Raw genomic sequence first — 24,601 nt, 5'->3', positions numbered from 1 at the left:
AGCCTTGGAGAAATTTCGAAGTGTATGTTGTGACAGAAACTGAAACTATTTAATTGAGGATCATATAGGAAAACTGTGACCAAGTGACCCACTGGAATAACTTCTGCCACAGGGACCATACCGACGTTCATAGTCCATTTTTATAACCTATACAAATACATATGTACCGGTTCAGATATGGTCTTAAATCATTTATCTGCTTACCGTTCATCAAGTTAACGAAAATGCGACACATCAATGCATGAATGGGTTTGGAGCGTTTTTATATATAGCCCCTCCCTGGGGTACCGGTCCGGAACACCTAAATGGCCATAACTCCGGAACCGCTGGACCGATTCGAACCATTTTCAATAGGAAACAATAAGTCCAGATTCAGTGTCGAATGAACCATCGGTCATTAAAATCGGTTGAGGTTTACTGCCTAGAAGTGATGTGAGTTTATTTAGTACACACACACACATACACGCACACAGACATCACCTCAACTCTGCTGATTAGGATTAATCACCGCGGAATCTTATTGATTTCAGTGGATTCTAGCTGCACAGCAAAAAAAAAATCTTGTGATACCGTCGTTCGGGGTGACATTGGGCCTAGAGGGTAACATTGGTCCATCGATCCCATGGATTCAATATAAGTCAGAGAATTCGTCGGTGGATGCAAAGTATCTTAGAATTATGTATTCTAGTAGTCTAGCACTCAATGGGCGTTCCCGTCGTATTCTAAACATGCGAAATAGTGGCCCAATGTCACCCCACTTTGGCGCAATGACACCCCGCACGACGGTATCACATCATTTTCGCTGCACATCAGTCGCGTCGTAAAAGTGATGTAAACAATTACATCATTTTTATGCAACAAATTAGCCGCCGCAGGTTGAGAATGGGTTTAGCAATCGCTAGAACCGGATCTATACACTCAAACCTCCATTTAGGTAGGATCCATTTAGGTAAAATCTATTTAGGTCCCTCCATTTAGGTAACGTTACCTAAATGGAATTTGATTGTGTTCAGATCAGTTGGAGTACTTAAGATTAAGTGTAAGATTGGTTTATGGGGAAGAAGTAGTGAGTGGTGTTAGTGGGTGGGTATGGGGGGAGGGGATGCAATGTTGCCCCCTAAACTCCACCCCCCCCCCTTCCATGCAGTGTTGAAAAGTGTCATTTCCAGCTGAAATTGAGATAATCAACCATCCTTCCATCATTCAATTGATATCAGCTCCAGCATTGATGACGTCAAACCCGACATCAACCTATCATTCACCTGTTTTTATTTTGGCCACCAAACCCAACATAGACCCAACAGTTGTTCGATGTTGGTCCAACAATGGCCCAACATACGATAAAAATTGATCCAACTTTGACCCGACATTCAATATTTTTTCAGTCTGGCGGAATTTTGCAGGGTTTTTCGCAAGTTTTTTGTGTTTCGTGCCCAGCTAGTCATTTGAATGTCAATTCTGATCTAAGACCCTCCAAAACCCCCGAAAACGCCCCTGAAGCCCATCCCCTCCTGAAACTCCTTGAAAGCCATCTGAATCTCCGCATGATCTCCTTTAAATCTCCTAGTAACTCTCCCTTGTTGAACTTCTTTGCAACCTTGTAATCCATTTAGGTAATAAACTGAATCCATTTAGGTAATGAATCCATTTAGGTAAAAAATCTATTTAGGCAGTCCCGACTCATTACCTAAATGGAGGTTTTGGTGTATATGAATCATATATAAGTAAAATATTGGCATGGATTCGTACACTGATCCGTTGATTGTGAGGCATATCCCTTACCTCTCAGCTATTTCACCGAGTTAGAAGGAAGGTGATAAATATGATACTGCTTCTAGGTATCTGCTGGAATGGGTTTGTTGAGTGTGATAATTGTTGGAAAACGATGTAACCGAGTGAAATTACGTTCGAAAATGAATACATCACCATAAATTACGCGCCTGGATATTACAAAATTATTTGCTGTGTATATGGTATTCTGATAAATTGACCAGAATGCACTTCAAACAAAAAGGCAGGGATAATCATATATAAATTAATACACATTAAATGTTGGTGTTTTGGTAGCTTCAGTTTTATTGCCAGATATCGTGGATGAAGTTTATTTCAATAAACGAAAACAATTACACTCAATAGAGAGTCAAACGATACACACACTGTTGCACTGTTTATAATCGACTTTTTTTCGCCGTGTAAATAAGAATTCGATCCACACGTGGTAAGAATACCTCTTCTGCCATCATCCTGCTGCCGCCGGTCCGACGCATGGAGAAAAATGCAATTGAAATCTTACTGTGACTAGCTTATCAAAACAAATATTATGTAAACAAAAAAGAAAACAGCAAAAAAAATAATAAACGAAATAAACACTCCTATGGATGTGATTGTGTACGATATCGCGTGACCTTACGCTTACTAACCGCTTACTAGTCGCTACTCTTAGGTGATATGTTTGGTTATAAGAATGATCTCGTTGTTCCCTTAGTGTGATTAATCCTAGTGTACATCTACTATGCTAAATGATCCCGATTGGAATGTGTTTGCTCCCTTATCTTTGATTTGTGTTTCGTTTGTTGTGTGATGATTCGATAGCACCAATGCATCGCCGCCCCCTAAACAAGTGTCCCCATGTTGGTCATATCGTCGTCGTCCGGAGGTTTCTTCGAAGCCTCCAGCCCGTGATGCTTCATTGGTTGAGCGTAGATAGCCGAGTTGAACAGCTGCTTCGGGCAGATCTTGTCATCCAGCATGGTATTGCAGTTGTTTCCCAGCTTGTGATTGCTTTGGATGAACTTGTTGATCTGATGGACGGAAATTTGGGGAACCGTGCTCTGAGCCGTCACCGGAAAACGTTGATTTCGAGGCAGGGTATTGGCGATGGGTTGTTGCGGTTGTTCACTGATTGGATACAGTGGGTAACTGTTTGGAACGGGAGGTTTGCTTTGAAGTGTCCCTGAAGCTTCCGCCGCAGGGCCCATTCGTCCGATGCTCAGCACTGGATTCGGCATGGAAAAATCCATTATGATGTTGCTCTGCACCTCTTGGTCTTCCAGTTCGTCTTGTAAACACTTCAGAAGAGAAGTTTTCTCCCTCAGCATCATTTCGGAGCTCTTCATGCTCTCATCGATCATCTGAAGTTCACATCCACTCTTTTCTAAGCTTGCGTTCACCTTGGATAAGTTTTCCTCGATCTGTGCTTGGGACTGATTCGGAATGTCCAACTGATAGCGTCTTATTCGATCGTACAGTTTCACCGCCGATTCCTCTTCCTTCACGATCTGCTTATTCAGCTGAACAATCTTCTCCAGCATTTTGATTTGTTCCTTTATGGTGCCATCCTTCTCCTCCGAAGTAGTTGGCGATTCGGCATCCCGTTCGACGCAGGATTCGACTTCCGGTGAGGCTGCGGTTGTGGCTTCCGATGTGACCCCGCTGTCTCCGGTGTTGCGATCTGCTTCGGACGTCGTTTCTGGCAGTCCCTTCAGGTAGGTTTCTAACAGGTAATTTTTGCCATGAGCTCTCTCGCGGACCCGGTGCCGATCTTCTTCGATTTTGCTGATCTGGAGCTCGCGGTCTCTGAAACATGGGAAGGAGTATGAGTTAGGTTTTGATTCAAGTTGAATACCAAGAAGGTACCATGCCATGTCAAGAAGAATTTTGAATTAAAATTGAAATAATTTTCAAATATGTAAAACTGAGTTTTCGAAAAGACTATTCAGGTGAATGACATCCAAGTTTATTGCAGAAGTTCGCGCAGGAGCTCTTCTTGCTGTTTTCCCAACATTTCTCGAAGAATCAATAAATCATTTCTCAAGTGATTTTTCCAATGATTCTTGCAGGGTTTCATTTACTGATTTCTTTAGCAATTCTTCCAGTGATTTTTTGAATATTTCTGGAGCTATTAATTCTAGAGTTTTTCCAAGGACTTGTTGCAGAAATTTCAATTACTAAGGCAACTCCAGCGATTCCAAGAATTGTTTGTCGTGGAGCCTTGTGGCCATGCAATGGGATGAGAGGTCATCCTGGAATTTCTTAAGGACTTTTTTAGAGTATTCTACCAGTAGCTTAATCGGAGACTCTGTCAAAGATGCTGCTGGCAACATTTTCAGGGATCATCGCAGAAACTACACAGAAAAAAATATTCGTGTAAAATTCAATGAGAAATCATGCACATAAAGGGAATGCTAGAGTTAGTGCATATTTACATGATATATCATGTAAAATTTCGTTACGATCGTGTAAATTTCCGCAAATAGTCGCGTAACCGGTTGGAGTCCATGATGGTTTACGTGATGGTTGGCGGAAATATACAGGATGATAATGTAATTTTATATTATATCTCACGTAAAAGCGCACTAACTCTAGCATTCCCTTTATGTTCATGATTTCTCGCTTAATTTTAATTACATATTTTTTTCTGTGTACTTAAGGATTGTTTACAAATATTTTTGCATGGGTGCTTCTGGGAACTCAAAGATTCTCATAATAAACTTTCTAAAAAAATTGTAAATTAATTCAGGGATGAATCCTTCACAATCTCTTCCAAGATACTTTCTAGATATTCTCCTTTATTCATTCAGCAATTTGTTGACGATCCCTCTTAAAGTTTTTCATCACGGAATTCCACAAGGTGTTTCTCGAGGAATTCCTAGTAGAATCTTTCAAAGGACTTCTGCTGGTGTAATCAAATGATTTCTCTAAAGAATTTTACAGAAGCTCTGCAGCGTTTGTTTTTTTTTTTTTTGCTGCTCTTGCTGAAATTGCTACAAGGATTGCTCCATGAATTCTTCTAGTTATTCTTCCATGGGGTTTTCGAAGCCTTTTCTCAAAGATTTCTACAGAGATTACTCTAGAGGTTTTCTCTTGTGATTGCCGCAAGGTTTTTTAAGAATTATTGTGGAGATTGGTTCAGAGCTCCATCCAATATCAATATCAATGCAGCAGTATTTTCCTAACAAACTTCCTGCGAATCTTCCAAAGATTCTTCAAAGAAGTTTTCCTGAGATTCTTTCAATGACTCTTCAAGGGTTTTTGCTGAAATTTTGTCAGTGATCATCCCAAGTATTCATTCACCAATTCTTTCTCGCATTCTTTAAAAATTTTTCTGAAAATTCTCTCAGGTATTCTCATAGCTATTTTTCAAGGAGAAACCCTTTATCTCTACATTTTTCGAAAAGTTCCACCAAAGTTAACTCCAGAAGTTTCTTCAGAGACTATTCCAGTTGTTCCACTTTATTGTCATTCTAGTAAAAGTTCATCCAGATATTCTTCAACAAAGAGGTAAGGAATTAGTACAGAACTCCGTCACTTCTTTTCAGACATTCCTTCCGGGAGTCTTCCATATTTTTTTTCAAATGATTTTACAGAGAGGATTTTTTCATTCCTTTAACAATTCCAGAGTAAATTTTCCAAGGACATTCAGAAGATTTCTCCAGGGATTTGTATGGAGATTTCTCAAGGAACAGTTCCAAAGATTTATCCAGAAATTCATCCATGTTTTCTTCAGGATTTTTACAGAGATTCTCCAAGGATTTCAGCAGTTCATGCAGAAATTGCTACAAGGACTTCTTTATGGATTCCACTTGAAAATATTTCTGGGACTTTTTTGAAAAAAATCTTGATGGATGGCTCTAGTTATCCATCAGTTATCAGAGGTTTCTACAAGATTTTCTGTTCTGATTTTTTTTTTTAATACAGTAATGTTCTGATTTTATCACGCCCTCCGCACACCAGTCTTAAAATTTTCATTCTTTTGCTGTAGCATTTGAGAACAAGTGTTTCCCCTCTTCTTCAAGATGAACGTTGAAGGCGCGTTTTGCAACGTTAAAATTATAGAAAATGCGTATTGATTTTGTAGAAAATTTAAAAGCATTTTTTAAAAATGGCGTGATAAAATCGGAACAATCTGTACACATAAAAAAAATTAAAAAATATGTTCTGAAAAACATCTTTAAAGATCCTAGCAGCATTTGTTAAGAAATTCCATCAGAGGTTTTTCAGAATTTCTTCCAGAACATGCACAAAATTGACTGAAGAATTATTTGAGGAGCCTCTGGAAGACTTTCTAATAAATCTCTTAAAGATTGTTTAAAAAAATCCTTAGAAACTACTGGAGATACCTTTGAAAACTTTGGTGTCCGGCCATTTGGCCGAATGCCGTTTGGCCGAATTCCATCTGGCCGAATGGTCATTTGGCCGAATACTGTTTGAGAATTCAGAGGAAGTTTTGACATTCCAACTACCAATATGCTCATCAGAAATATTTCTTTTCTTTAGGCTATTCTTTCTAGTTTTGACATTAATCAAAGATTTTTTATCTTTGAATTATAGGCTGTTCTTTCGAGTTATACTGATGCGAGGAAATGCGACATGGTCACTTAAGTTCAACATTCATTTTCGGCCAAACGGCATTCGGCCAAATGACCCTTTGGCCAAATGGCGTTCGGCCAAACAGCATTCGGCCAAATGGCATTCGGCCAAATGACTCGGAACCGAAAACTTTTAGGGGCCATCCATTAAGAGGGAGGGGGGGTTTCTGAGTTCCGTTTTGTAAAAGTGTGACAAGCAATGTATTAAGTATAGGAAAAACCCGTACGGGGTCGAAAATTCCGAATTTTAGCGTGACGTACTTAATGGATGATCCCTTAGAAGAATTTCTTGAATTTTTACTGAAGGAATTCCTGTACAAAAATTCCCGAAGCCTTTTCTGAACCTGTGAAGCAATTCCTGGATGAATACCTAAGATTAAACGTAGGAGAATACCTGAAAAATCGCCTTAAGGTATTTCCTCAATTCCGAGAAAAAATAATGAGAGGCTTCTGGAGTAACTCCGATTCCTGAAAAAATCGTAGAGGAACTTCGTTAGCAATCTCTTGAAAAATATCTGCACCAATCGCATGCAAAGGTACTTTTCCAGTGTACTGTTTATTTCCAGTGCAATCATAGTAAAATCAGAGCTAGTTGGTCAAATTTCCCCCAATTTCAGCGGCACATTTCCATGAATAAGTTCTGGGAGGAATCTCTGAATGAATCGCTTGACCAATTTCTCAAGGAACTGCTGGAATGTCTCCCTGCTGAAATTTTTGACGTGACTCTATTCAATATGAAGTAATGCATATTGAAGAAGTGTCTAAAAACATTTCCGAAAGTATCGCTGAAGAAAATATGAAGGGATTTAAAAAATACCTGAAGAAAATTCTAAACGAATTCGAATTTCTAGAAAAACAGGAATATTTTAAGAATCCATAGATGGATTTTCTGCAGAAATTCTAGGAGGAATATCAGCAAAAACACCTGAAAACCCCTGGGGGAATGCCTAACGAAACACCTCTTGAGATATTTTTGGAAAAAAAAAATCCTGGAGAAATCACCTGATAAAAATTCTTAACAATTTATCTAATAAATTCCTGGAGGAACTTGTATTGAAGTTCCTGAAGGTGCGCATGGAGTAATCTCTGAGAAATATAAGGAGGAATACCCGGTGGAATGTCTGAAAGAATGTTTTCCAGCCTTTCCATAAGAGTCCTAATAAGAATCTCTGAATGAATCTGTAGGAAAAAAAACCTGAAGAAATCCTTGGCGGATTTCCAAGACTTTCGCAAGATTTCTTTGGAGCAATTTCTTGAAGAGATATCTCTCTTGAAGGAATATCTAAAGGAATGTGAAGTAATCTTGATTTCTTATAGAATTTCTTGGAGCACTTCTTGGAGAAAATTCTTTAAAAAGCTTCTGAGAAAATATTGTAGGAGTTCTAAATTTATTGAATCTTGTGAATCAAGTTATAAAAAATCTATGGAGTATTTTCGAGAAAGTTCATGGAAAGTCTTCTAGAAGAATGCTTTTATAAAATACTAGAGGAATCCCTATAAAAAAAATCTGAGGAAATTCGTAGATGGAATCGATGCAAGTTTTTTTAAAAGGAATTCTTGAAGCATTTTTCAAAGGAATCCATGCAACATTTAAAGACACGGACACGTTCAATGCTTCCAGTGAGCTTTTTCGCTCTTTGAAGGAAGCACGACACTAGACAACGGACTAGCATGCAACGCCCAGTGGCACAGCCGAAAACTTCACCTGACAGCTGCGGCGGGAATCGAACCCGCACTCCTCAGCACGATGCGACTAAGAGCTTGGTGACCCTAGCCGCACGACGACCAAGCCACCCACATTTAAGAAAGCTATCCGTGTACGACTTTCTTAAAGAATTCTTGGAGAAACTATTGGAGGATATTCTAAAGTCTACAGGAATCACTAGAAGATTTTATGTAAGAAATTCTGAAAGAATTTCTTTACGATTTTCTCCATGAATTTTTATAGTAAATCTACGAGAAGTTTACAAAAGTGTTCCTGAAAGAATTTCCTTAAGAACCTCTGGTAGATTGTTTCAAGAACTCGGGAAATATTTTTTAAATGACTCCTAGGATGCATTTTACCAACGATACATGAGAGAACTATCAAGCAAACTGTGGAAGTTTTTTTTTTAAGTAATCTCTGGAAAAATGTGTAAAGAAATCTTTTTTTGGAAAATTTGGGAGATATTTCTGAAGAAATAATTAGTCGAATTAATAATTGAAGACATGGGAGATTACCTGAAAGAATCCTTTGAATAAATTGTGGAGGAACAACTAAGGGAGGTTCTATATGAATCCCTGCAGAAAATTTCCGAATAGATCTAACATTTTTTATAGAGTCCCTGGAAGAATATCCAAAGAAATCCCAGGAAAATTTTCTGACAGAAATTCGACTTTAAAAAACCCTTTGAGCAATTTTTATAGCAAACCTCGGAGAAAGTTTTGGAAAAAAATACCTTAAAAAACAGGAGAATGCTTAAAGTAATTTCGGAAGGAAAAAATCTCAAAAATATGGGGTTAATCTCTGAAAGATTTTCTAAAGAAATCTCTGAGGAAATTTCTTCAGTAACTTATAAACAACTTTCTTACACAACTCTTTGTGAAACCACTGAAGGGATCGCCTAGTGGAACTTATGGAAAGATTGTAAGTTACTGTGGGAATTTCTCGTGAAATCCTTGGATGAATTTCCAAAGGATAGTTTCTTAAAGCATCGCTGAAAGTTTTATTGGAATGAATGTCTAAACAAATTTCTGAAAAAAAATTTTGGAGGAACTTCCAAAAGAATCTCTGGAGATATTTCTACAGAAAATTTAAGAATAAATGAAGTAAAACCTAAAGGAGAAAATCAAATAGTTATTTCTAAATAGTTTCGAAAAAAATTTCAAATGTCCAAAGGAAACCCCTAGAGTAAAACGATTGCTCCTGGAGTTGCATCCTTTAAAGAAACGTTTAGAACACTTCTTGAAAAAAAAATATAGAAGAATATTTGGAGCAACCCCAAAGAAAAACACATAGGAAAACGTCTTATAACGATTGTATAACATTTCGCCGAAAACCATTTCGCGGAATTCCTTTTCGCGGTGTAACATTTCGCGGAATGACATTTCGCGGAATGTACTATTTCGCGGAATGCACCGTTTCGCCGAAAACCATTTGGCAGAATGTACCGTTTCGCGGAAAATCGTTAATAAGAAAGAAAATTTTAACTGATCGAGATACAACATCATGATAATATTGGAAATACTAATCAACAAGTGTAAAATGAAATGTTTCCCATCAACACAGACACAAACGTTACACTTTCAACACTTTCGAGTCGCGGACACATAATCGCTCAATACTGAAACTACAATAGACGTTCGATAACTGCAACATATTTACGTTTCACTTAGCGAACAAAATTCGATAACTGTAACGTCAGACAGGCATCAACAACCCATCAATTGACGTTAAATGAACGCAAAATCCATTCGACCGTTCATTTGGGCTAACTTGACGCACCGTTTCGATGGATAGCGGTGCGATAACTGCAAATTTGTTGCACTTACCAGACTTGCAGTTAAAAAGCATTGCAGTTAAACCGTTTGCACCGACCGAACGTTTCCTGTACTGAGTTTGGCCAACCATGAACTAGGTTGCGGTAGGGTGTGAACGTCTAACCCAAACAAAACTGATATGAGTGTCACGAGTGGTCAGTTAGCCAACTATCAAAGTTTCAAATTGGCAGTTAAATTGGGATTATTACAGTGTAACATCTGCTTATCTGTGATATCAATATTTCAATTTTTGTTACAGTAAACTTTGAAAGAACAGCCTATTTATTAAAGAAGGGAAATTCTCTGATAATATAAATTTAGCAGTTCTTATACCAACAAAAAGTTCAATCAATAAGGGTGAAAGTGTGGAGGCTGAGTAGCAGGTTCAGATACAGAATTATGATGCTGGTTCATTAGGCCGGAGGGGATTAGACTGAATGGACATAAGATCGAATAATCATTGGGGTGTTAGACCAAATGGATAATAGGCCTTGAAAGATCTGCTTATAGTTATAAGAAAAAAAACCTTAGAAAAATTAGTTAGGTACTGGGTCACCAAACAATTGATTGATTGATTGATTTGTCTTTATTAAAGAGACTTTCACCCCTTGGCTCACTAAACAACACTGTAGTACTGCCAAAGTCCAAATTAAGTCGTCGAACTCCCATACATTAGTGTGAAATTTCGGGGTTCATGAAGTACTAGATCAAAAATATATAATAGGGGGATTCACTTAACAGCGTAAACTGATTAAACTGTTTAAACGTTGCGATCACCAAGGCAATCTTTGATTATTTCATTCGCAAAATCATGAAACATTTCAAATAAGCAGAAAATCATGGCTTACGCAGCAATTAATTCAGTTTAGTGAGTACCCCTAATACCTTAGTATAATGTTACCTTGTACTCCGCTAATGTTGCTATGGGTAACAATCTCTTGTTTATACAAATATAAACACAAAAAAATCAGACTCTGGTGGGTAGCGCATTAAATGACCATTTTCTTCCAACATTTAAACATTTATTTTTATTTTATTTTAGGAAACGGAAACAGTCGTCAGCCATTCGGTTTTCTGAACGCAAATTTGTCAAATGTACGAATGCTTTATAGTTGTCGGCCATTTCAACCGCCTCCGGATTACCTACAGTTGCCGGCCTTTCCGGCCGTTCTCCTATCATCTATGGCCGGTGACCGTCGCTCCTCGATGCATCGATAGCTGTTGTTTCGATGTTTGGCCGCGACCCAGCTATTCTGGTCGATGTACGAATGCGCTATGGTCATTGCCCATACCGATCACTCCTCAATTCTGCTACAGCAACTCTCTGGCCTGACGACCGCGGCCGCATCTCTGATTAACCCACATTTTCTTCTTTCCGCACAATAAATCGTCCATTACGTTAATTAAATACTCCTGGTAATTTAGGAACCGAAAACTTCCCCCTGTTTTACGCTCTGGGACACGAGAGACAAATTATGGTCATGACTATCCACCTCGAAAGCGGCCGTGGCTGAGCTGTGACCAGCCGGTTGGATCTTTGGCCGTGCTTTTCTAAGTCGGCGCGATCGACTGCCGAGGTATAAAAATAGGTTTCAGTAAAAAAAATAGTTTTTTTTTTTGACTAACCCCCACACCAAAAAGCTTGCGTGTAGGGAGCCCTCTGGTTGTGGACACAACTAACAAAGAACAAAAAACGCGGAGATCAAGGAACTAGGACCAAAAAACTAATGTAATATTCCTAGCAGCATACTTGTGAATATGATCGAGTTTGATTTCGGTTTGACAACACACGAATTTGACATTGGATTCAGTGTTGGGCTCGGTTCATTGTCATAGCATACTAAAACAATGTTAATATAAAATGAGGTATTCAGTCAAATGTCAAATTTGGGTACCGGGGACCAAATGAAGTACTAGAGTTGGTACCCAGTCTGAGCCCGAGTACTACGACTTTATTTGGACTTTGGTACTGCAGCTTATAAATAAACAACCTATTCTTAAAAAGAAGGAAGGATCTCAGATATAGATATCTGTTTGCTCACCAGCAAGTGTTATGTGAAATTTAGCCTATTTAAAGAAGAATAACAAATCTCAAACGGAGTTAGCAGTGAGACCGCCAGTAAATAAAATAACAATACAACTCGAAAGAACAGCTCCTGGTTTAAAGAAGGGTAACGACAGTAGGATCAAGCCTAGCCTAGCTTCTAAAAAACTCACTCAGATAAAGTTAGACGTATGATTGCCAGCCAAAAAGTTCAACAATGTAACTTGAAAGAACAGCCTATTATCGAAAGAAGGTAAAATATTCTATGAAGTTTTCAATTTGTTCGCCGAAAACTGCACAATACTTGAACAGCCTTTGACAGGACGAATTGAAAGTTAGCCGTTGTTTTTACCTTTTCCAACAATTTTTGCCAAAACTAGTTTAACAATGAAACTAGAAAGAATAGTCTATGTTTTAAAGATGGTAAAATTTATGATTTTTTTTTTGTTCTTATTGATGTGTATTTTAACTTGAATGCTAATTCTACACTCATTTATGAATTAAATATCAGCAGTTTCAGCGCCAAAAACCATTTTAGCAATGATACTAGAAAGAACAGCCTATATTTAAAAGAAGGAAAAATTGATAGGTAAATTATCAGTAGATTCAGCAGCAATAAAGTATCTTCGTGCCTGTCACATGACACACACATGCAGAATGGTCATTTGCAGAAGAAGCTCTCAGTTAATAACTGTGGAAGTGTTCATAGAACAGCTGAGAAGCAGGCTTTGCCTCAGTGGGGACGTAACGGCAAGAAGAAGACCCAATGACCATTCGGCCTGATGACCATTCGGCCTAGTGACCATTCGGCTTAATGATCATTCGGCCTAATGACCATTAGGCCTAATGACCATTCAGCCTAATGACCATTCGGCCTAATGACCTTCGGCCGAATGGCCTGACACCTTTGATAAAAAGAAGGTATATGATAACATTTAGCAATTCGTTCGCCAAACAACAACGTGGACAGAACAGTCATATTTTAAAGAAGGAAAAAAACTCTGATGTTGCTAGCAACATAAACGCTTGAAAGTTCAATCTATTTATGTGACAACGATAGCTTGTTGGTCATTACGCCTAATGTCCATTCGCTCTTATTTCCACTTATTTTGATCTAATGACAGTCCTTTGGCCTGACATTCAGAATTCTTAAGAACAGCTTAGCTTAAAGAAGGCAAATATTTTTTCCAGAAAAGTATCATATTTACAACAATAATCACAGAGCTATGGTGATAATGATTGCGTATGAATCGGTGTAGGGGCGAGTAAAGTTTAGCAGAGAAAATAATTATATGCAAAATATTAAATTCCGCGAAATGGTATTCCGCGAAACAGTACATTCCGCGAAAAGTCATTCCGCGAAATGGTATTCGGCGAAATGGTTCATTCCGCGAAATGTTACACCGCGAAAAAAAATTCCGCGAAATGGTTTTCGGTGAAATGGTATACAACCTCTTATAACATTTCTAGAGGAATTCCTTCAGATTTTTTTAAGAAATATTTAAAGGAATACAAGCATGAACTTATGTAGCAATCCTTGGAGAAATTTTCTATAGAATCCCTGCAGGAATTTCAGAAGGAATTTCTGAGGAAACCCGTAGACGACTTTCGAGATCATTTTTTTTCAGAAATTTCTTTAGAGACTTTTAAAGAAGTCCAATACAAATTCCTGAAAGAATCCCTGGAGGAATCCCTAAAGATCTTTTTAAATAATGCATGGACAGGGATACATTCTAAAGGGTTACTAAGAGGAATTCTTACTTTAGCCATTCTGAGAAATCCTGCGAGAATCTTCCTTCGGTAAACATTTCAGAATTGTTTTTTTATAAATCTTTGAAAAATCCTCAAAAAACTTATTTTCGGTTTCCCTGGAGGTAATCCTTGAGAATATTCTAGAAATTATCAAAAGCATTTCTTGTTCATAAAACGAATGTACATCATCAAGAATGTCCCTCCCACGATAATTACAGAAAATTATGTGAAATAGTAGTGCATGAACGGATTTTCCGGAATAATTCTTTATTGGGCGCAATATTGAAATCATTTCTTTGAGGGCGAACCAGTGTGGGGAGCGCTGATATTTGGAAACTTTGAGTAACCAGCTCCTATTGTACCATGATTGCACAGGTACCCCCCACCAGATACACAAAGATACTTTTAAATCTGTTTTTTATGGATGACCCCAAACTGTAGAAATTCCTGAGTTCACCCAGAATTCATGAAGATCTGTCAAGAATTCCAAGTAATACAAGTAAAGTAATGAAGGACGATCTGCGGACCCTACGCAGAGTGCGGAACTGGCGACAAGCAGCCATGGACCGAGTGGAATGGAGACGGCTACTATGTACTGCAGAGGCCACCCCGGCCTTAGCCTGATGGGTAAGTAACAAGTAAAGTTTGTTTTGCTAACCTTGACTTAAAATTTACTTAAACTATTTCAGTATGTATCAGCTGCAGCACCCTTTAGAGAATTCTTAACCATTTTATGTGATTTTTTAGGTCAAATTCTTTGATTTTTTTTTTTAATTTAAAAATACAAAGACATTTTTAGAAAACTATAAAGTTTGTCATAATTAGGTAAACTAGATGAAATGCATCCAATACATCCACAGTAAAGATACCTCTTGTTCACATCGAGACATAGAGAACATCGATATAACACTAATACTGAATTAAGTATTGCTCTAATTTCCAGCTGGCCGAATTGAATAGACGACACACGAATGGTGACATCTCGATTGCTCCAGAAATTTCCCGCTGCGTCGATTCCATCATCGCATCGTTTGTACATTGATTGCCGATCATCGGTTGGAACCCCCGCCACGATCGATTAATCAATCCTAATCGCTCCACATTTAACACTCCAATTTTATGACCGTTGTTGGTTTAAATCACCACTAGAAAAAAAATGGTTTAAATACAGAAGAAGTATGACGGCCTTCAAGTCACGAAGACCTCCAGCTGAGCCAAAAACACGTCGTCGTGTGTCGGATGCGACCAATTAAAAATGTTATTCACTAACTAGGTGCTCGGGAAGTTTCAATCTCAGCTTGGCCGACGTGGCGCAATGTCACGTCGTGTCCCCCATTTGGAGCTCCTTTGTGTCGTTCACTCACCTTAATTTGGACAACTGCTGCTGTATAATGTCCCCTTGTTCTAGAATCAGCTTCATGAGACGCTCGATCGAACTTTTGTTGGACTTTGGATGGATGGTGGTACCGTGAGTCATCCACGCGAACGAAGACTTCGACGCTCGGTGCCGCTTCCGGCGCACTATTGCACTATTGATGCTCCCCGTGGGACTTCCCCGGCCACTGTCTTTGTCGCGCTCGGTGGGCATTCCGCCGAGGACACCACCCGCCGTGGTTGGCGGTGCCGCCGAAAACCCGTGAGATCCGTCCATTCGGTGGAGGATGAACTTAACCTAAAAAGTAATTGGAAATTTAATTTTAGCTGCTCGACAACAAGTATGACATCAGGTAAGCTGAAACGAGACCGATCGGCACCTATCGTAAATATCGTTACATGGGGCAGTTATACTGAGAACTAGAGCGTAGAACATTTGAACCAAAATTTAAGTTCACTTTATTTGCGCTAGAATCAATTAACGCCCTCCGTTCACGCACTGAACCCCTCCCAAGGAGGTGGAGACAATTTTCAGCGATATTCTTGTTAAATGCAGCTCTCCTGCCCTTACCTCTGGCTGTGCTTTACCCCAAGCCGACCATATCTGCAACACCTTCGTCTTGCTGTCCAGCACTTGCTCCACCTGCCGCCACCGCTCTGTGATGCAGTACTCTTTTGTTTCGCTTGCCGCGTTCGGCCCCGTCCCCAAGTTCTCCTGCTGTATCAACGCCTCTATGAGATCTCCACAGGTCGTTTCCTCCGTCACTCCGGAAATAAACCTCTGCTCCCCTTTGATCCACACCGGAACCTCCTCCGTTGAGTAATCGCTAACCGTCCCACATGACTCATCGTCTTCGCTCTGCGACTCCTCCTGATCTTCGTCGTCGTCATCATCGTCTTCGCTGACGATTTCGCTCGTCATCCTGGGTGCCATCAGCGGATGATTGCTGGGCAGCACCCAGCATTCTTTGGATTTGGGAAAGACGCCGCCGGTCGGTGCACACAGGGCACCTACCATGGCCGAGTTCGTCGGCGCAATTGCAGCAGTCGATGCACCCGCAGCGGCCACCAAAAGTCCATGACCAACAGATGTGGCGCTGTTGCTGCCGGTCAGACGATTAACGGCGGCCTGGGCGGCGATGTTCATCGTAATTGCTGTTTCCTACGAGCACACCGATCGATGCAACTGGTCCAATCCGTTGCTGGGATGGACATGATAACCGTTGCAACTGGGGCTTCCTTCGCGTCCGCGTCGCGTCGCCACTCTGAAAGGAAAATTTTGGAGAGAAGCAAAAAGAAACGATAATTTAGTAATCGGTTCGGCGAGATTAAGACGGTCGGATGAACGTAGCGTGAGTGGGAAATAAAAGGAACATGAAAAATCTAAACTCATATCGTGACGATAATTACGCCGGGTCGAGTGTCGACAACAAGGGTTATGCAACAGGTGCTTGGATAATCGGAGGCGGGGGGAGCTACTACGACGACTTCCTCTGGGAGGGCCTGAAAGGCACTGAAAGGTTTTTTCAATGTTCCAGGCCCGTGCACAGAAGTAGCGCCAAGGGAGGTTTTTTTTTTTCAATTTCAGCAACAGGCGGAGGGGCGCCTGTGTATGAGCGTCGATAATGGAGGGGCGCTCAGTTGACAAAAAACGGAATAATAATAATAACTAACAACTTTCTTTGAAAAAAAAATTTGAAACTGAAAATTATAATATAAAACAAATTTATAAAGTACAAATATGCAGCGTACTATGAAATTTAAATGTTCTTTGATTACACATTTTACACATTTTACAGTTATTCAATTGACGCCGACAAGTTTCGCCACATTTTTGAGACTCCGAATTTGTGACCACACTTTTGGGAATTTAAGAGGCTTCAGTTTACGTATCTATATATTTTTGTTGAACGCAAGAGTGACGCATATTACAGTTGACTGTGGGATGGCACCCTTCCTGAAATGATCTATCTTTCGGAACGTGATTTCTATATCTCAACAAAGAAGGATATTTTTCTTCTTTCCGGAATGTATTCCTCCAACACTAGCTTCTGAGATTCCTCCAGGTATTAAGTTCCTGTAGAAGTTTCTTCTGGGATACTTTAAGGTACATTCAAGGAATTTGTTTATGCAATCACATGGAACTTCCCAAGAACTTAGGATTTCCCAAGAATTTACTCCTGGAATTCCTATACGTTATCTCGTACCGTTTGGTTATCTCTTAGAATTCGATGAAAATTTTTCAAGGAAAGAGTAACATCAGGAATTTCTTCATGAGTTCCTTCTTGGATTAACCCAATCTTTCTTTATAAATTTCTTCTGGGATTCTTTCAGGAACTCCACGAGAAATCGAAACTCATTAGGAAAATCATTCCAATTTTACCCAAGACATCCTCTTGAAATTCATCAAAGAGTTGCTTTTGAGATTCACCAAGATTTTTATTCCGCAATTCATACAGGAGTTCCTCCGATTGTTCAAAATTTCCTACGAGAATTCTTCCAAGATTTTTTTAGATTATTTTCTGAAATCGCTTAAGAAATGTTTTCTGCTATCAATCTAGAAGTTCCTTCTAGGAGTCTTTAAAGAGTGTCTTTTGGTATTTTTCCAGGAAGTCCTTCTGGGACTCACTCTAAAAATTTCCCCACGAGTTCTTTGTAGGATTCCTGCAGTATTGTTTTTTGGTATTTGAGCACAGAAGGAGTTCCTTCTAGAACTTGGATTTTGAAAGCTTCGAATAGATTTTGCTGGATTCTATCTTTATTCGTCATTGGGTTTTCTCCGGAGTTTCTTACTGCGTTTCCTTCAAGAGTTCCTTCTGGACATCCTACCGGAGTAGACGTGTGCGCCGAAGCAGTTTTCACCGGCGGCGGCATTTATAGTAATTTGATGCAGCGGCGGCGGCGACGCCGGAGCCACGCCGTTCGCCCTATTCGGCGGCGGCGGCGGCGGCGTAATCGGCGTGACCTTATTTTTTTAGTGAAATGCTTAAAAACGTTAATACAAAATAATTTGTTCTTTGTACTTAAGTACAATTTTCATCAATTTTGTGTGAAAGGTGTAAACTTATGTAAATCGGAGATTTCAATTAAAACAATCCTTGCAAAAATTATGCTTTAAATTGTAAAGAGATTCCTTGAGGACGTTTACAAGGAAATTTATAAAGGAATCCTCTCGATATAAATTCACAACGTCGCACGTCTCTTCTTAGGATATTCTTTTCTGATACTCATTTCAGACCAGTGCTGTCATGGTAAAATCTGTTTTTTTTTCTAGTTCTGTTAGGGTTCTTTTCAGGAATTCCTCGTAGGATTCTTGCATGCGTTTCTTCAGGAATTCCACCAGAAAATTCTTCTGGAAGTTCTTCCAGGGGGCTTCCTGGAAAATCCTCAGATATTCCTCCACGGGTGAGATCGCAAACTTCTCTAGAGTTTTACAGGGTGCGGCAGGAAAAAATGCGTTCAAGGCACTATTATACGCTAAATCTATATATATAAAAATGAGTTTGAAGTTTCTTTGAGGCAACAAAACTCAAGAACGGGTGGACCGATCAGCATGAGTCTTGCATGGTTCGATTCGTATTCATGGTGGCTGTGTTTATAAATAGTAAAAGTTGTGAAAATCATCTAAAATAGTAAGAAAATTGATAAAAACCTGTTTTTTTATGAACTGGGAAGAAAATCAACACGATCGCAATAAAACCGATCTAGAGTACTGTGCTGCAATGAACCTAACAGTTGTCAAAAACCACCACAGCTTGGCAAGACAAAGTTTGCCGGGACAGCTAGTATGGGATATATATGACTTTTTTGACTTTTTCATGACAGTGTATCAGTCAATGTCTATATTCTAGCACTGGAAAATAAAAATGAACATATGTGATGTTTAACATGTGATAATGTAAGCCTAATAAGCGGGTATCAATAAACTGCGCGCCCAATGGACATTAAACAAAATGACTATAACAGTAACAAAATTAGCTTAAATTCGATGAACAACCAGACCACACGGATCCAGGGCCATGTAGTTTTACATACTAGATGAAAAAAGTACATATATTTGATGATATTGTAGAGAAAAAAAAATGTTTTATCAGATACGATATTTAGCGACCTGTGTACTTTTCTACGGTTTGAAAATTCTGATTGTCTTCAGCTTCAGGCGCCGTCCTGTAAAGGTTAGCGACCAAAATGGGAAAATTTTTAATGAACATTTCAGAAAACTAGCCTATTATAGATCATGGAACATTGAAACTTAGATTGGTTGAAGTCAAATGGACGAAAACGAGGGTTGAAGTTGAAAAACACTTTTTTCACTTCATTTTTTCCTGCCGCATACTGTATAGAAACTTTCATTCATGGATCCTTCAGATTTTTTTCCGGCGACCCTTAAAAAATCCCTCCAAAGCTTTTTTAGGAGTTCCTTTAGAAATCACTTCAGGATTTATTTCTAGACGTTTCTCCAGGAATATCGCAAGAATATCTCTTTTTAGAATTCTTGCACAGAACTCTTCAGTTTTCCAAGATATTTCTTCTTGCGGTTCCTTTATAATTCTTCACAAGTTCTTCTAGGGAACGTGACCATGCAGACATTATGCAAGAAATTATTTCAAGAATCCAGAATTATGCCTTCCAAGGTTTGTTCCAAATCATCCTTCAACAATCCGTTTGAGGATTTATTCAAGAATTCTTTTAATACCTTTTTCTGCAATTTCTGCAAGAATTTTCGATGAATTGTTTTCAAGGATTCCTCCAGAAACTTCTTCTTGATTCAACGATTTTATCAGAAACTAATCCAGGATTTTTTTCCTTGATTTTTTCCAAAAATTTCTCATAAAATTCAGGAGATTTTTTTGTCTTTCCGTGTTGGGGAAATAAACCACGGCGTCCAATTAACTGAACTTTTGTGGTGAATCTCAGGAGCTCCTCCAAGGAATTTCTTTAGAAATTCTTTCAGATAACCCTCAAATAAATAACTCCTACATGTTTTATGTAATTTCATAAAATACTTCTGTTAATATCTGTGGAGTAATATTTAATCTAATAATAAGAATTCCCGGAGGAATCTTCAAAGGAGTATATTTCTGAAAGAACCGCAGGAGGCATTCCAAAGAGAAACCTTCTAGGCATTTCTACGGTAACCCCTGACGATATTTTCCAAGGGATTCCTTGGAAGAAAATCATGGCAAAATGTTAAAGGTAATCGCTTACTGACATTCATGAAAAATCCTTAAACTACTGAAGGAGTCTTAAGTGTTATTTCAGATGGAATTCTTTAGTAGGCTTTAGATTAAATCCATGGGGGAATTGCTGAAAGAATCCTTGGAGGAATTTTTGAATAAATTGTTTATCTAATTCCTAAAGATTATGTGAAAGCATCCCAAGGAATTTTCTGAAACATTTCTAAAAAGAGTTGCTAAAGAAATAACTAGAAACTCTTCCTCAGAAACCCTTGGTAGAATTCCTACAAGGATTTATTAATAAATATTTAGAAAAATGCTAAGATAAATCTTTTAACAAAATTCATGGAGGATGTTTGGAAAGAATTCCCTAAGAAATTTAATAACATAGTTTTGAAAATCCATTAAAGAATGTCTGGTGAAATATTCCAACTTCTGTAAAGGTTCATAGAAATTACCAAAGGAGTATATGTTAAACTTTCTAGGAATTGTTACTGAAGATATTTCTCAATTTACTAAAGAATCAAAAGAAAAATTCCTAATGGTATCATTGGTGAAATACGTGAAGGAATACCCGAAGGAACTCATGAACATTTCGATTTTTTCAGAAATCACTTAAATAATATCTACTGGAATTAGAAAAAAAATAATGGAAGAACTTCTGAAGAATGTCCTGGAGATACTCCATGAAAAATAATATAAAAAAGCCAAACAAGAATTCTCGGAGTATCCGATAGAGTAATTCCTGAAAGAACCCTGGGATAACTGTGTAAATATGAATCCTGGAGTGATTTCTGAAGGACGAACGTCCATAAGTTACGCCACGCTTTTAAGAGCGAGGGGTTCCGAAGTGTGTGATAATTTCATAGGAGTCCTATACGAAGAGTGTGCCATAGAAAGGGGCGGGGCGTGTATTTTGAAAAAGGACATTTTTGCATGACCTTATTTATGTAATTTCTATTAAATCAATGGGGCCATTTCAGGAGGTGGAAAGTTTATGAAGAAACTTAAAACATCTCTTAAAAATATTTCTGAAGGGACATTCGAATTTTTTTTGAAGAATTCTTGAAATTTTTTTTTGAAGAATTTTTGAAATTCTGGACTTTTTATTTTCTAAAAATAAAACGCTGATAGAATGTCAGGAATCCATGGATGGTTTTCTGAAATATTCTCCGGAGAAATTTCTGAAATAATCCATGAGGGAGTTTCTTAAGCATGGAGTTTTTTCTACAAGAATTCATGGTGATTTTTTTGGAAGGTCCTCCATAGGAATTTCTGAAGATTGCATGGAATATATGCCTTCAAGAATGTCATTCGTAAATTGCCATGAAAATCTTCCAAGAAATAAACATAAAATATGAAGGAGGATGTGTTTATGAACCTTATCAGATCACCGCAAAGAATTTTGTTTATAATTCGTTATGGTTTACAAAAGAGACTCGCTTAGTACTTAAAATATAATAAATAAAGATCTTCAAAGCATTGCTGTAAGAAATTACTAGAGTAAATCACAAAAAAAATGTTATAAAAGATATACAAGAAGAACTTCAGAAAAATACACCTAATATGCAGAAGAAAAAACAATAGAAACTGTTTAAAAAATTGCTACAAGTTTTAAATATGTGGTTTATAAAGTGTTGGTGAGAAAAAAATGTTTGCCGTTTTCTCATCGGCGTGGGAAATTTTGTTCGGTGGCGTTGAAAAATATGAACAGCGGCGCGCCGGGTCAGTTTAACTGGCGGCGGCGGCGTGAAAAAATCGTCGGCGACGGCGGCGCGGCGCGGCGGCGCACACGTCTATACCGTGGTTCCTTCTGAGTGTCTTTCAGGAGTTACGTTTGGGAATTCTCCAAGAGTTCCTTCTGCAAATTATCCACAATTATGGAAATCTTCTGGCAGTTATTTCTGGGAATCCTCCAGAATTTTCATCAGAAAATCCTAAAGGAGTTCCTTGTTGAAAAGTTCCCGATTGGAATCTTGTCGAAGTTCCATCTAAAAATCCTGCAGGAGTTTTATCAAGAACTTTTTTGAAGGTTCTCAAAAAAAGGTTAAAAAAACGAAAACTTGCAGTCTTCCCATGTACTGTTTATCACAAATTGATGACAAACCTCAGCGTGTTAGTGTACCTGTAAATAAAAGAAAATGGATTTGAATACTGTTTCGTTTTCTTCAAACTATAAATTTGCATCCTATGACAAATACATATTTGGACCTTTATAGTTAAGATAATAATATCTCAGGTAACATTTTGATGACCAATTACTCTTGTAGATGCTTTGAGAATCGTCATAAAACCTTATACCTTTTATTTTGGTTTAATGATGGTTCTAAGAGCCTCTTGTACTGTTATTGACAAAAAACAGTGTTACTCAAGTGATGAGAAGCAAGCCCATATTTGGAAATAAACGAAACAGTCTTTTATTTGATTATCTTTTCCGGTACAATATGATTTTATTGTGTCATATTTTTTTTTTTAATTTAAACTGAAATCATCAAAACTCACTATGACCTTATTAGAACTCTTGCTCCACCTAACTATACAGATACTCATATAGTGTGATATTTTAGAGCCTGAAACTCTATTTGCATACTCTTCAATTGCCTAACTCATTGTTCCATGTATGTCTAACTTCATTGTTCTCATTTACTGCTTCACATACTTTTTTTGAATCTGGTGATAACCTGGAACGAGGTCAATATCAGAGAGATAAATTTTTAGGAAATCAACGTGAATATTGAGAATCAATATTCAGAGGGATCCACATAAAACTAATTTTGGTGAATGACTTTTTCCACTTACGCATTCATTTTTCTATCACTGCGAATTTTCGCTGGGGGCCTATACATAAACTACGTAGACTCTTAGGGGGGGACGGGGGGTTCTGGCCGAAGTCCACGCTCCATACAAATTTCAAAAACTTTGTATGATCAAAAGTCTACGGAGGGGGAGAGGGAGGGTCTGAGATGGCCCAAAATGAGTCTACGTAGTTTATGGACAGTGCCTAGGAAACATGACATAGCCAACTCTCATCTATATTTCCTTTCGCCAAAATTCAGATATAGTTATTTATTGGCATCCCAAGAATCTGCTCCATTTATTCATTATGGAAAATTGTGCATAACCAGTAACCACAAGTTATTTATTTAACGATATGTAAGCATATATTCACGACAGAAAATGTTTTATTCAAGGAGAGATTTTCAGTCAACAAAGACTGGGGCGAAACGAAATAAAACAAATGAGAATGGCAATGTTCACTAGGCGCTGTCCATAAACTACGTAGACTCATTTTGGGCCATCTCAGACCCTCCCCCTCCCCCTCCCCCTCCGTAGACTTTTGTTCATACAAAGTTTTTGATATTTGTATGGAGCGTAGACTTCGACCAGTTACTACTGCACAGTAGCGAATCCCGCTTCTCTTACGCTCTTACGTTTTTGTAACCGACAGGATAACGTCTACGGTCGACCTTTCCTTCCGAAAGCCGTACTGGCTACTCGAAAGACCATTTACCGGCCTTCGCCCTGTTAGCACGGTCGTTAAGCGGTCCAGCATTTGCGTGAACCGCTCGATCGGCCACCGCGGAGGCGCATAACAGCTACAGAAGAAGACCCCGTTTACTTTGGCGACCACGAAGCCCTCATAGGTAGTAGACACCAACTCCTGCACGGGGTATTTACCCGTCGTCCATATCGCCGCCATTTTCCTGGTCCCATCCGAGACCCAGTTGCCGTTGCCGGCGGGTACTCGGTATGGGTCCGAAATGATGGCGATATCCGTCTCCCACTCAGAAACCGCCTGACAAAGCAGTTGCTGAGCCGCATCACAGTGGTTCAGGTTCAGCTGCGTTACCTGCACTGTGATTTGTTGATCACTGCGGCTTTCTTGAAGGCCGGGCACCCTGGACCACCCATCGGATGTCTGTTTTTCGAGGATTTCCCGGTACAGATCATGCAGATGGGCGGACTCGTGCAGCTTTGGGCCTTATGATCTTCAGCGCCGCATCACCTGCACAGTTTGCGCCTGTCGGGGCCTTTGCAGTCCCACGACTTGTGTCCTGGTTCCAGACACCTGAAGCAAACCTCGGGTGGCTCGTGGAATGTCAGGTGACCTACATACCTGCCCACCTTTATACTCCGTACTTTAACGGACTTTTTAACGTCCGCCACAGGTAGCTGAACCAAAGCTATCTGTGTCCCTGCTGGCCCTCTCCGAAGCTTAACGGTTGCGGCGGCCACCTGCACATCGCACTGTTGCCGCAGTGCCGTGACGAGCTCTTCCACTTTGGTGGTCTCGTCAATGTCCTTGACCTTCAGAGTCGCCTCATGTGTCAGAGCCCTCACCTGCACACCCTCACCAAGGACCTCTT

At 39.1% G+C, this 24,601-nt stretch overlaps 1 protein-coding gene across 1 annotated transcript in view; it reads right to left on the bottom strand.

Annotated features, from left to right (window-relative positions):
• Positions 1 to 1,135: 1,135 nt before the first annotated feature.
• LOC109425976 (ras association domain-containing protein 10) overlaps positions 1,136 to 24,601 on the bottom strand; it is a 159,250-nt gene continuing 135,784 nt past the window's right edge. The window contains exons 3-5 of the mRNA XM_019701394.3: positions 15,629 to 16,322; positions 15,048 to 15,355; positions 1,136 to 3,576 (exon numbers count right to left, since the gene is read on the bottom strand). Of these exons, the coding sequence (XP_019556939.2) occupies positions 2,613 to 3,576; positions 15,048 to 15,355; positions 15,629 to 16,204 (1,848 nt within the window). The 5' untranslated portion in view covers positions 16,205 to 16,322 and the 3' untranslated portion in view covers positions 1,136 to 2,612. The remainder of the gene's footprint in view (positions 3,577 to 15,047; positions 15,356 to 15,628; positions 16,323 to 24,601) is intronic.

This window comes from Aedes albopictus, chromosome 3 (assembly GCF_035046485.1).
Source record: "Aedes albopictus strain Foshan chromosome 3, AalbF5, whole genome shotgun sequence".
NCBI classification, from domain to species: Eukaryota; Metazoa; Arthropoda; class Insecta; order Diptera; family Culicidae; genus Aedes; species Aedes albopictus.
Note: the sequence above shows the minus strand (reverse complement) of the source record. Positions and strands in the feature narration are given on the sequence as shown.